The sequence below is a fragment of the Notolepis coatsorum genome, assembly GCF_963971535.1.
Source record: "Notolepis coatsorum genome assembly, chromosome: 6".
In the NCBI taxonomy this organism is placed as follows: domain Eukaryota; kingdom Metazoa; phylum Chordata; class Actinopteri; order Aulopiformes; family Paralepididae; genus Notolepis; species Notolepis coatsorum.
In genome coordinates, this window is record NC_140170.1 from 95,577,074 (window position 1) to 95,591,691 (window position 14,618).

General features: G+C 40.0%; 1 protein-coding gene across 7 annotated transcripts in view; it reads left to right on the top strand.

The window, feature by feature from the left end:
* The first annotated feature begins 376 nt into the window (after positions 1-376).
* Positions 377-14,618, top strand: part of znf362a (zinc finger protein 362a) — a 29,568-nt gene continuing 15,326 nt past the window's right edge. For 2 of the 7 annotated variants that reach the window (XM_084316271.1, XM_084316274.1), the window contains exons 1-3: positions 377-473; positions 11,035-11,101; positions 14,047-14,296. In XM_084316271.1, the coding sequence (XP_084172397.1) occupies positions 11,036-11,101; positions 14,047-14,296 (316 nt within the window). In that variant the 5' untranslated portion in view covers positions 377-473; position 11,035. Of the gene's footprint in view, positions 474-11,034; positions 11,106-14,046; positions 14,297-14,618 lie in introns of all 7 variants that reach the window. The other 5 variants (XM_084316272.1, XM_084316275.1, XM_084316273.1 and 2 more) reach the window with 4 other exon arrangements.

Sequence of the window (14,618 nt, forward strand, 5' to 3'; positions counted from 1 at the left end):
GTTATTATTTCATAGCCTACCATTATATGTAGCCCAGGCATTATGAATACTGCAATATTTAACCAATTAACTCTGTGATATATGTGAAATCATAAGGAGGCTATGTGTTTTTAGCGTTATAATAATATTCATGAACATAATTTATAATCTTAAATTTAACCTTCTAATCACATAATATCTTAGGCAGATCACTGGTGGTACTGTAATAACGACTGTAATGGACTTGTTATTCTCGTGTATTTCAGTAGAGAAATCTACATTATTATATAGGCTACAATGATGCATTTTTGTACTTTGAAACCATAAAATGGGTTAAATTGTCTCAGTTCAGATACTGTTGTATTGAACCATTATTTGCTTGCAGCACCCAGAAGTGAACAGTAGGCGACCCGGAAGGTCTGAACTCCGACAGAAAGCAACCAGAAAGAACAATCTAACCATTTATAAAAATATATCTTCTATCGAAGGTTCAGGTATGTAGGCTACCCGATACAATTCTTTTCTTCCCTTTACACATTTCTAAAATGCACGGATGTCCTATCGTTTCTTTATCGTTTCTATTCGAGTCGTAAAAAGTTCTTATTCAAAAAATACTATTACTAGGCTAGTGCATGTTTGAAAGAGACACCATTTCGTCATATGGTGCAACACATTATTTTACATTATGCGCCACGAAATGCATCCCCGATCATTAAACGTGGGACTCGGATCGCGGCTGCAGTTGTACGCACTGCATTTTTGCAAGGCATGGTGATTGTTGTAGGAAGTGTCTAGGTTTTTTTTTCTTCCTCGAGCCGGGCTATTCAAACCTGCAAATCAAAGTAAACAATCATTCGTAGGCTACTCTTAATGCAAATAAACGGATGGCAAATCTGGATGCACCCCGACCATTTGAATATATCAGGCGAATTATGTCCCTATAATTTCGGATCTGCAGAATATGGCGTCCCGTCCTTATAAAAATAAGACAGGCTGCCATTTTTGTTTTCCTTTTGTCTGAAATTTTTTAATAAACTGTCTGAGAATGTGGGAGAGGCTGGGGACCGTGGCGCTGAGGAGTGAGCTGTCGTCTCTCTGTAGCAAAGATGCTCCCAATTAGACTACTAGATGTTGATATTATGTCCATGCCCGTGTGATGATGATGTTAATTGTCGGAAATAATACATGCACCCCAATAGAATAAAGGAAAAGTTAACCCTAACTTAGTTCAGTGCGCTCTCTATCTTCTTCATAGTAAAAACAAATGTATATATGTCTAATTCCTTCAATGGAAAACGTGGTTGTTTGTCATTAATCAAAACATTTCTATTTTTGTCTTGATTAGATATTTACTAGAGATGTCGGATGTTTCATTTGAGACTATTGTTTTATTTATTTTTTCCTTAATAGACTCATAACTACTGGAAACGTACGACTGGCACCTTTATAGAATACTTTGTTTTCATTTAAGCAGCATAGAGGTTGCAGCACCTACACTTTCCTTTGTCACAGTACCTATAGGGAATCATCCCTTAAAAACGCCTAAAATGCCTGAATTACCTTAACACACACCCCTTAATAAGAATTTGAATAGGCCTTCAGTCACCTCAATCAGTAATTCAGGTCAGATTAAGCAGTTTAATTTAAATTAAGGGGGTGTATGTTGTTTTTAAGGGTAGAATTCAAGGTTTATAATTAGACTTATTCCATGCACAACTCTACTTAATTTCTTTCTCAATTGAACGTAATTCTTATTTGATTAATATGGTTATTTTAAGGAGTTACAATTAAGGTGTACAATTAAGGGACTGTTTCCTAGTGAATATCGAAGTTGAATTAATGCCTGTTGTGGAAATTACTCTTGAGAGAAGAAACGATGAGCTGAGTAATTCTGATTGAGTCGAGCTGTAAAAAATGAACGATTTATTCTCTGTGATCACAGTGAAAGTGCTCAGTTACTAATCGGAGACCAAGTGTACACAAGCGTCTGACCAGGAAATGAGACGGAACCTTGGTCAGACGTACAATTAAATGCATCACTGAACATGACATGACGTACATTAAGATGACCAAACAGGTAAACATAGATTTAACATGGAAGAGAAAATAAAAACAGAAGATAGGTCTAAGGGTTTGTCGTCCCTGAGACAAGACTGGAGTCTAGATTAAACAAGAAAAGAACAAGATGTGATTTACTTGGAAATGTCTGCCCTTGAGGTTGTTTTAAGAACATCAGCCAGACTGTCGCCTATAGTGTCTTTGAGCTCTGCTAGTTGACCTATATTAAACTAGTCAAGGCTATCGAATATGTATGATAGAATGTATTTCAACACAGATCTATAATGACATGATAATATTTCCATTACATGCCTTATACAGTGTTTAAGGATACACTGTATCTTGAATAAGAATATTCAGGCATTGGTTGCACTTGTCCTACTATCCAAATACCAGATAAGAAATGAAGTAATCTTCAAGTTTACCACTTGATCTGTCCCTTGATATTAGGGCTGCTCATGATTATTTTGGTCAATATTGAGATCAAATAAAACATTATTATTATCATTGCCTTTGGAAACATGTTTTTTTTAACAGTGGATTTTCTTGAACTTTAAATATTTGTTGTGCCTACATGTATGAATCTACTGAAAACTGTCTTGTTTTGTAAGCTCGTCGTCGCTGTAAACGAGAGTAACGTCATTCTCTCACAAGTTGAAATAAAGGTTTGAAATTAAAATATAATTTCAAATACATTTTTTACAATTAAAATAAAACAAAAACATGGTCTGGCTAAAAGTCCATTATTTAGTTATCATAATCGTTGGAAGCCAAAATTGTAATTGAAAATAAAATGTGATTAATTGCCCAGCCCTGCCTGATATGACACGGTGTAACGAGCAGAGTGTATGTCGATGACCTACTGTACATACAATGAGAGAGGAGACCCTGAGCAGAGGGAATGAATGCACAGACATTTGTTTTTTCATCTTGAATATATCATGTTTACTTTGAAATAACTTTATGCCAAAAAGCTGTTGCTTTCACTGAAATCTGTCAAATAATATAATAATAATAGGACAAAGTTGTCATTATTGGAGACAGTCAACTCTCCTGCCTTCCTCTTCTCCACAATGCCTCCAGGAAGTGAAATCGACACCCACTGGCACCATTAGGGAAATATTTGGTGGGGTTTAGGTTCATACACTTTGGACATATCGTTTTTGTTTCTCTTGGCTCGTGGATGTGGACTGTGCTATGCTTCTGCTAAAGTCAAACAGACTTCGGAATGGTGAACTTGTGCCAAAGCACGCAATGCAAAAAGTCGGTATAAAGACGTTCATAAGGTTTTAAAAGAGAATCTACGGAAAGGGGGAAAAGACCTCCACCAGCTTTATGAGCAGACAACCTTCTCTGAGGTTTCTGTCTGCGTGTCAAAAGAGAGCTTGTGTGAGAAAACACATTTTTGATTAAGCATTGTGTTTTTATTATTTCCTATGAAAATACAAGTAACCTATTCTATTTTCTAGATTCCAGATTGAGTTGTAAAGCTAGCTACAGTTTAATGTTCCAAAAGCAGCAGCAGTCACAGAAATGCCAAAACTGCTCAGCAGGCCTATCTGTTCCACTGTCTCTACTACTGCAGTCACTTACAAATCAATGTAATACAGGGACTCCATTGAACGGTATTGTTATAATAGTCACTCCATGTCATATACACTTAGATTGATTACTGACCTCTCAGCCAATGAGACTGGATGTGTTGTCGACAGAGTTTTCTGATGTAAGTCTATATAGTATGTGCGTGTCCGTTTCCTACAAGACGATTTGTCTGGGCTAATAGGATGTAGGAGGAGTCCGATAACGTGAGATAGGATCTGAGTTTCGATGTTTAAAACATTTCTGTTTTTCTCTGATAAGTAGTTCAGTTGAGAGTCTGTCTCGTATAGGAAATGTTCATGGTGCCTCAGTGTGGTTTAAAGTGAGAACGGGGGCCCCTGAGTAGGGCTTGGCAATACACCGCTAGAAATGATACACTGGTAGAAATTCAGGGTGTAGGCTGCTAGCCTTATGCAATGTGTTGTGAAAAAATAGTTTACGTGTTGCACAATATGAATATCACTGAATGTATAATATTGCACCGTTGAGACCCATGGCAAGAAACAGCCTTTCCTATCGAGCTCTTGTACTCATAAATTATTATTATTATTTTTTAAACAAATACACTGTGATAAAGGCTATAATATCAATACTGTCCAAATGCAAAATATAGGCCTATTATGATATGTAATCTTAACCCATTCTCCGTTATATTATAGCCGTAAGTAATATATTTACGTATTGTATTAGAAATGTACAATGTGTACGTAATACGTATTACAAATAAGTACATACATTATATATTCAAACAATGTAAACTGTTTACGCGTTCAGAGTCTTAGAGAAAATCTGGCACAGCTCTTTGACCACGGTTGTCATTAATTGTCTCCTTAATTAGTGCATAACATTGACGTTTGCAAAAAACAAATAGGCCGACTGATACGTACAAACATACATAGCGCTACAGAAATATGTAGGTCCTTTACATTATTTGACGTGGTCCTTAGGTACAGTACTTTTTCTGATGAGAACGTGTGGACTTTAGGTTGTATGATTATCGCCCCTAGCCCTGAGTGGACTCTTTTCTGATTTACTTACTTACTTTCTTGCTTACTGTACGTCTGTCTTCTTAATTCCTAATTCTTCTTTTTGACTTCACTCTCCACAGTGACTCTTAAGCACTTCCCCTAATGTGGGCAATGCTGATCAAGCTGTGAGGAGGATGGTCTTTAGATTCAGTTTGCATGGAAACCGACCTTTCTCTTGTACAATACGGGGTGGAACACGCAATATCTCACATTATCACATCATCAAGCATTCACCTGCCGCATATAATTCTAATGATGCCGGGAAGATTTTACGCAATCGGTTTTCACACTAGATTCTCTTTTCTAGATTCCGTATTGATTTGTGGCATAAAGCTAGCTAGTAGCTACAGTTTTGATCTTTGTAATGTTCCAAAAGCAGTTGCTCAGCAGGCCTATCGGTTCCACTGCCTCTACTACTGCAGTCACTTACAAATCAATGTAATACAGGGACTCAATAGTATTGTTATAATAGTCACTCCATGTCATATACACTTAGATTGATTACTGACCTCTCAGCCAATGAGACGGGATGTGTTGTTGACAGAGTTTTCTGATGTAAAGTTAGTATCTGTGTGTCCGTTTCCTACAAGAAGACTTGTCTGCGCCTGTAGGAGAGTCTATATCTGAGCCTCAATGGTTAAAACATTTCTGTTTTCTCTGATTAAGTTTTCAAGGGTTCCTTATCTAGCTGTTGTCATGGTGTGAGAGTCTGTTTCTTTTTTTTGTTTTTGTTTCACATCAGACATGGGCAACTCCCACCAGGTCAAGGTAGCTGCCTGTATAAATGCGAGTTGGCTCTACTTCTCGGGTGGGTCCGTACACCAGTCACAGACGGGACGGAGAAGAGAAGAGTCTGTCTCCTAAAGGGGCACTTCACCAAAATACAATGCAGATTTATATTGCACATAAACTCACACACATCCAAAAACTTTAAACGGCGTTGCACACATTCATTTAGTTTGACAGTTATTGAGAGTAAATTAGTTTGAATATGCCCACCAGTGATGTCATCGGGGACATTGAATCCTTGTGTTGTGTTAATTACAACACCATGCCATGATGTAGATGAAAAATAGCAATACCTTGTCTCATATGGACTGCTACCTTATCATTTCATTGAGCTAAAACTAATTTACTCGAATTTACTGTCAAACAAAATGTATGTATGCAAAACTGTTTAGAGCTTTAGGACATGTGAGATTATGTGCAAAATAAATGCAGGGAGGGTCATCAAAGAGAAGCCGCCTATTCTCGGTCCTTGCCCCACAATGGTGGAACGAACTTTCCACCACAGTTGGGACAGCCAAAACCCGACCAATCTTTCGCGGTCGACTAAAGACACACTTCTTCAATCAATATCTGAAATGATTAAAAAAATAAATATATATATACTAACCTTCTTACTAACTGTCATGCACCCTTCCTACTAACATACACTCAACACTGTAGCACTCAAGTCTGAACACTTTGATGAACATTGTTACTCAGCTGATAGAGTTGTACCCTTCCTGCTGACTTGTCATACAAAACTTTGCTTTGGTTAAAAGCGTCAGCTAAATGACTAAATGTAAATGTAAATAAATCTGCCTTTTTTTTTTTTTTTGTGAAGTGCCCCTTTAAGGGAAATTCTTATGCAACGGTGCACTCGCATGGAAACAGACATTTCTCTTGTACAACGACAAGAGAGGCAATGCAGCATGTCTTATTCAAAATTCAGACTGGATTCTGGAACACATCATACATTATCCCATCAAGCAGTCAGCTGCTGCATGCAATTCTAATGATGCCAGACAAATTTGACCCAATTTGTTTTCCCACTAAATCGATGTTGTTTTTGGGCTATTTGTGGCTAATTGTTATCTCCTCGCTCATACGTGGATGTTTTGCACACAGGTCATGTAGGCGCAACACGAAAGCCTATACACACATAGTTGTGCTGTGGGTCTGGACAGATTAGTTCTTGTTAAAGGAATATGCCAACATTTTGGGAAATTACTTGTACCGTCTTCTCCAGAGAGATACAAGAAGATAGATACCAGTTTCCTCTGTGCTTTCAGTAGAAAGCTATCTGGCTGCATGTTAGCTTAGCTTAGCACAATGAATGGAAGCGGACAAGACCGGTTAGCCTAGGCATTGTCCAACTAACACCTCTCCCGAAGGCTAACCGGTCATGTCCGCTTCCATTCATTGTGCTAAGCTAGGCTAACATGCAGCCAGATAGCTTTCTACTGAACGCACAGAGAGGAAACTGGTATCTATCTTCTTGTCTTTCTCTGGAGAAGACGGTACGCTAATTTCCCAAAATGTTGGCGTGTTCTTTTAATGAGTACATTAGACAGTGACCCTGTGTTTTTATGGAAACTTTACCAGATCATACTTGCACCACAATACAATAATATTGTTAATTTATTGTTACTGTTAACACATTCTGCGCCATAAACAAGTTAACTCGTTATTGACCGCCAATCGAATAGTGCCAACAACGAGTTTACTCGTTTTTGGGATCGTTTATTCGTTATATCTATTCATAATTCATAGCCGCAGCCTCTGGTATAGTCTTCAGACCCTGTCTGAGCTAGCAGACGGTCAACACCGCCCTCTACTGCCAGGCGGGGCTATTCCATCTCATGGAAAATGGGCTTGGGCCTAACAAAATAAATTGTTTGGTTCCTGTTGGTTGTCAGTTAAGGCCATGGGTAGGTAGGGAATTTATTTAATTTAATTTTTAATAAAAAAAATTTCCCACGGCAACTATGGATAGGGAATTTCTTTATTTAATAAAAATGTTCACGACAACATGGATGCATGTACTCTGCCAGCATGTTTAATATCCATAATACTAAAGGTTTGACTAAGATTTTTATCAAACTTTATTGTAAAAAAAAATCTGCAGGGTCGGTCGGCAACCGGAACCAAACCATTTATTTTGATAAGCCCTGTGTCTTTTAGGAGGCGATCTGAGCCAGGTTTAAATATTCAGGCGAGCCACTTCTATACAACGATGGCATCAGTAACTCCACCCGCCCGTCATTGTGAAACGGTCGGTAGTGTGGTGCGGACCTCCACAAGCATTATTTGGAATTGCGATAAGATATTTGGATTATCTCTTTTGCATTACATCAGATACAAGGTAAGAACATCATATATGAATTTGATAGTTGATCTGACATTTATTATGTATGTGCTTATTACCGTTGGCTGCGGTGGGGATGGGGGGGGGGGGGGGGGGGGGGCGCCCCGCTACGACAGTAATTTCATGTATGGACGAGGAGACATAATAGTGATAATCTAGCGTTGATTTCAGAATGATTAGATAATCAGCAGAAAAATTACGTGATGACTGGATTACAGTAAAATGCATTTTTCTCGCCTTTTCCTGGAATTACTGAAAAACACCCAAACCATACTCTATTCAAAACGGTATAAAACGGAAATCTACGAATGAAAAAACAATGTCTCGACAATGTTGACTAGAAGCAGCTCACTGAGACCTGACGGCGTTATTAGACCGATAGATATAATATAAGATACATTTTAAGCACTCGCAAATGCCACAGTCTAAAACTATATCCATTGAAAAAAGACCTGGCAATGAATGGGGTATTAGCGCCCCCTGCTCTGGCGGTCAATGTGTTAAAGGGGAACTATTTATCTATTTCTTTCACTATTTGGGCAATTTTACACAATTCTTGTGAGTCTATGGAACACATCTGTAAGGTTTCTTTCAATAAAATTCATTATGTATTTTTAATCAAGTACTTTGGTGGACCACTTTCTGCCCTTCCAGATTCCAAGCTGTTTTTGGCTGGGCTCCGCCCATACTCGCAATGCGCTTTGAGTGACAGTCACCCACCTGCACTGGCATATACCTTTGGGGGAGAGAGAGAGAGAGAAATAGAGAGGGACTAATTAATTTAGCCGCGGGGGGCATAATCCCACGGGACAATGCATTGGTAACTTGTTTCAAATGACAATATAATATCCTGTGAATATTATTGCACGGATCGGAATACGGGCGTGCGCGTGGGAGCATGCGCTTCAGGGCTGTACGCTAAGCTTTTTCACTAGGGGCACACTTGCCCCTAAATGAGAAATTTACATATTTTTTAGGGGCACATTTTTAAATAACAATTTTACCATTATAGTGCAAAAAAATATGTTCCTCCTGCCTCATTACTGTGGTCCTTTTATTTAACATTTAAGTGCGTTTGTTTTCAGGTTTGTATCTTTTATAATGAACCAACTGAGAAAGTGTGTAAATCACTAATAGAACAAAAACAACAAACTGTGTGTGTCTGTGTGCGCGCGCTTGTAGTGCTCCTTGAATGAGATCACCACAACACACACACACATACCATTGCTTTAATCATGAGGACAAGAAACTCTGCATACCATTGTTTCACAATGAAAAGTGCTTTATAAATAAAATGAATTATTATTATTGTAAATAACCCCATGAAAGGTTTATTATTTGTATGGGTAATTACCCGCTTCATATTTGTGATGTTACTGGTTTCAGTGTGTGCCTAAAGTGATCAATGTGTTGGGCCGTTTATAGAGATCTATGCCAATTAATGTTTATGTATATCCGGGACTTTTTTTTTATAAGAATTGAGAGGCCTACTACGGTATGTGTATATGTGACCTTTATTTTGAAAACCGTGTTGCGACGCAACCTTGTTTAAGTTTGCGCTTTTGACAGTGAAATGTTCAGTTCAACTTAGCTCGAAGGAAAGACTAATCAAAAAGGTTTAATGGACCTGTATGAGGCCATAGCTCTTACGGTGGGACTTTATAGAAGAGGAATGTAATACTATGCAAAACGAGAAATAAACAGTGATTTTACCAGCAGTAAGTTGCAAGCCACTTTCATATACGGGGAACCGTGACAATTATTAGTATTATCTTATTTGCATATTGTCTCATTATTAGATAGATAGGTTGATACTTTATTGATCCCCGGTAGACAGTATTTAAGTAGACAGTATTTAAGTATTGAAAAACGTCCTAATAGTGGGCGACTCACCTAATGCATGGCTGAACTGAACGTTAGAAGTGTGTCCCCGTCAATCATCACTGCCAGATCCGACTTAATTTAATCGGCTATGGTCTCTTATCATCTCTCCACATCGGACGTGGTTGTCATAAAATGGACTGATATCCGCTCCGTTCTTCTTGCAGAGCAAAATTAGCGGCTTAAACTTATTGAAAGGAAGTTATTTTCTTTGGCGATACAACATTCAGTTTCGATTAGATTGTTCGCTAGGAATTATGGGATTTGGTGTTGGATGTATGGACTCTACCAGACGGGGACATGGTATTTAATCGCACGATAGACTACAACTACCAAGTTGCGTGGCCCAGATTCACGTTACACGCAAATATTTTTTTCACACAGGCTATCGCAGTAAATTCATTCATTGCCGACAGATTTTTTCATAGCACTGCGACATTATGTCGCACTGTACAGCCCTGGTTGTAGGCTAATGTTTTACTATTTTTTTTATCCAATTTGTATGGATTCATTTAGGAGTGAAATGCGAATGAAGGGTTGAAATCACTACTCGCAAGGTTGCCCCCAAATATTATTTTCCACTCGCACAGGCCAAATTAAGGGTCAATTTGCGATAATCTCGTCGCAGTGTACAGCCCTGCGCTATGATATTTTGCAACAGGTTGACGGTGATACAGCGAGCCGAGTGCTGATACGAGAGAGAGCGAGAGATAGCGGGCGAGAGAGAGAGCTCCCCCCAGTCCCATGTGTGAACAGCTGAAGGTCTCTGCTGTCGAAAACCGCTTCCGCATTATTTCCACTCGCTGCTCATATACACGTATCACAGTTGATTGTGGGCAGGCGGTGGCAGATCAGCGCATTATTACGTAGGATAGCGAGTCAATTCTGAATGGCTTCGTTTAGTGGGGGAGGATCTTGTATCCGCTGAACTAGAGGAATGGGACTGAATGAGAATTTCACATCTAGTCAGTGTTGGTACAACCCCACATTGCTAGAAAACAATGCAAACCACTGGAAAAGGCTATTTGTAAGATGCAATAATAATAATATTATTAGTAAAATCTGTAATAATATCATCAATGCCAACATCAACTATAGCTATATAAGCCACAGATCAGTTACAATATGAAATTCAAGGCCTTTTAGACTTTCTAACAGCCGAGATGAAGAGAGCGTCATTGATCGTTTATTAAAAGCCTTGAAAAATCAATGTGAAAAATATTACAATGCTCAGCGTCACGTATCAATATAATATTTTTGAGGGAAAGTACTACTAGTACAGTATCAATATCTCCCTGAATAATGTCCACTATTTTAATATTAATATTGATTATGACCCTTGTATCTTTATTCCAGGATGGCTGAACCTCGGTTTAATAATCCATATTTTTGGCCTCCACCACCACACTCTATGCCTAGCCAGGTGAGTAAGTCTTAACATTCTCATTTAGTTGGGAAATGCATAACATTACAAATGTTTTCAAAGTTTAAAGGGATAGTCTTTTAATTTTTTATTGAATCTTTTTAACACATCCGGTGCCGTTAACGTAGAACTACGTTTCTGTCGCCCGATCGTTGAGTGCCGAAAACGTAGATCTACGTTTTTCTCACTGTATTTCTTTTATTCGCTATTGCCATTCAGAATTCAGCGGGGCACCTTGTGCATGCTGTACTGAATGTGTCTGAGCTGGCAGATGGTCTTATACCGCCCTCTTAACACCTTCGGCCAGTATTGCACCCCGTTAGAAACTGGTTGGTTTCTTGTCTCTACCGAGCTGCGGCGTGGGGGCGCGTCCTAAACACTCCGGCAAAAAACACGCTTGTAGGGATGGTTTTGACTACTGACCCCACCCGCCCGTTAATGTGCAATGCCCAACAACGTCGGAGACAGGATCGCTGTGGATAACTGGAATGGCGATCAGATATTTGGATAATTTTTTTTGCATTACATCAGAGACCAGGTAAGGACATTATATATGAAAGCTTGCGTTGATCTGATATTTATTTCTACCCCGATCGACACGGTCTCTGTCTCTGTATGTGTGGTTGTTTGCCGTTGGGTTGCAGGAGGAGGGGGGGGGGGGGGGGGGGGGGGGCAGCGGCGCGCCGGTCTAAACAACATTGCATGCGTGCACGAGGAAGGATAATAATTATGATCTAGCGTTGATTTCAGGAAGATCCGATAATCAGGCGAAAAATTACAACGTGTTTATTGAATTACACAAAAACGCAGTTTTCGCGTCTTTTCCATGGAATGACTCAGAAGCACCCGAACTATATTCATATTCAAAACGGTATTAAAAACGGAAATGTACGGATGAAAAAAAAATCTGTTTTTTGCACGTTGACCAGAAGCAAGTCACTGAGACTCGACAGCGTTATTAGACCCATAGCTATACTATAAAATATAGGTTTAGCTCTACAAACTACAACTACGTTTACATGGGTTTAATGGACGGCAAGGAAGGGGTCACTTCCCGGAAGGGGCGTGGCACTCAATGTGTTAAAGATGCTATAGTTAACATTCAGCCACTAGATCACCAGCATGTCAATTATCCAATCGGGTGTATTTCACATAGGGAAGTAGGGAGGGGATACATGCACACAACATGTAAACAACAACATTGATTTTGGAACTGCTGAAATTGTTTTAATTATACATTTATATCAAAGTTTTTTTTGGGGAAAAGCAATACTTTTATTCTGCAGCTTTCTGTGGATGTATTACGTATTTTCTTTTTAGACAATTACTCATAAATATGTATCTATAGCACCTTTAAGTGTCCGCAATTGATAGTGATGCTAATATGTTGCATTAGTGTGTGCTAGTGTGAAGGGGCAAGAAGCATGTGACCTTGTTGCTTCATGATCTCATTGACTTCTACTAGCATTGCTAACAAAATGCTAAGGTTTTCTGTTTCCAATATCTTCAACACCAAAACTCGGGTGCAAATGCTCTCTGAAAGGAATAGACCGCTGCACTTCCTCCGCACATTGAGCTCATGGAGGAGAGAGCGGGGGGAGAAAATTAATGAATGTGGATGAGAGCCTTGACATTAAGTGGTTGTAGCTACGGCTGTGGGGGTGCTGGAGACATGATCCAATAGACTTTTATACGCCTGAGTCTCCTGAACACGGAGCGACCAATCCCAAGTCGATTGGCACTTTCTCGGCCGAGCTATAGTCACTTTCCCGCACCTACTCCCGAACTACGCATGCACAGATTGATAAACCTAGATCTCTGGACAATCCAGAGAGACTCCGTGGGCAATCTGCACATGCGTAGTTCGGGAGTAGGTGCGGGAAAGTGACTATAGCTCGGCCGAGAAAGTGCCAATCGACTTGGGATTGGTCTCTCCGTGTTCAGGAGACTCGGGCGTATAAAAGTCTATTGGATCATGTCTCCATCACCCCCACAGCCGTAGCTGCAACCACTTAATGTCAAGGCTGAGGGCTCTCATCCACAGGCATGCGTTCTTCATGGGACGGGGTTGCACTCCGTGCCACCCCATGATAAATTAAGTACTCGCTATTTGCATATCAATAGCGCCGGTCGTCAGGTGTGTTAAATACGTTCTCAGATATATTCACACCTAACTTGTTGTGAAGACATGTGTTACATTCCATTCGTAGAGGCAATTAGGCACTGTCTTTAGTCTGTGCTCAAGCGAGGGGACATTAAATGCGCATTCGCAAGAGCGCGCGCACGCGCCGGGAGCACGCGTGCACGTGGTGCGTGCAACCCCCGATGATTTCAATAACGCACCACTGCTCATCCACATTCATTAATTTTCTCCCCCCGCTCTCTCTCCCATTATTTCAGAATACCGGAAGTGTTGCGGTCTATAGGCTCCTGAAAAATGTGTACTATCCCTTTTAAAGGTCCAATATGTGATTGCAGTATATGGCACACCCCATTTAAATGTTTTGTTTGAGCCTTTGGTACAAGTACTGACAGTATGTAATAGTTGAAGGTGATTTCTTTTAGACAAGACAGGCATGTATTTTGATTTACGATGGTCTAATAAAAAAATCTTACATTTTTCATCCTCAAAGACAAAATGTATGATCATCATACCCAAAATGTAGACGCATACATTCTGGATTGTATTTCTAAGGAGTATTTATTTTTAATGGCAGGGCTTTTATTTAAACATGCACAGCCTCAGGTCTTGCATAGGATAACGTTACTATAATACAAACATACTCTAATACAAAGCAGTTATCTCCAGAGACATTCCAGGTGGTTATGGGGTGCATTGTTTGGTAGCATCCAGTAGAGGGAGCCAATGCAGCATAAACAAAGGACACTCTGAACTGATGGGATGTTCTCTTGTCACAAATATTGTTTCCTGGCTGCGCTGTCAGCTGGATAACCTAGTCTTGATCAATAAAATCAAGGAGCAGCTGATGGCCGAGAAGATACGACCTCCGCACCTGTCCCCTACTACAATCCCCTCCCAGCAGCCCTTGCTGGGCCCTCCAACACAGACGGAGGGTGGCCAACACGTCATGTCTGCTCCCAAAGCCCAGCAGATGCCAGGCCTCCATGCCCACAGCCTGACCCAGCCAGACATCGCACTGCACGCCCGCCCGGCCTCCAGCTCAGTGACAGCAGGTACTGATCGTTTGCCCCAGACATCCACTCCTTCTCGGCTTCCCTCAGGTCCTCAGTCACCTCTGCCAGTCTAGCCACTGTCTTTAGTGATGTGCATGAAATGTACCCATCCTTCATGAGGGAGAGGTGGTTCACGTTATTCATCAGTACCATCTCATTACTGCCCACCCCTTCCATTGCATCCTGCGGTGTAAAAAAATAAATAAAAAATTACATTGATATATTGTTACCTTCTGTAAATATATTTTGTTGTGCATTGTTGCTTATTGCTTGTTGCTTATTGTTGTTATCAACTGTAATGTCTACTGGGTGGGGGAAAAGA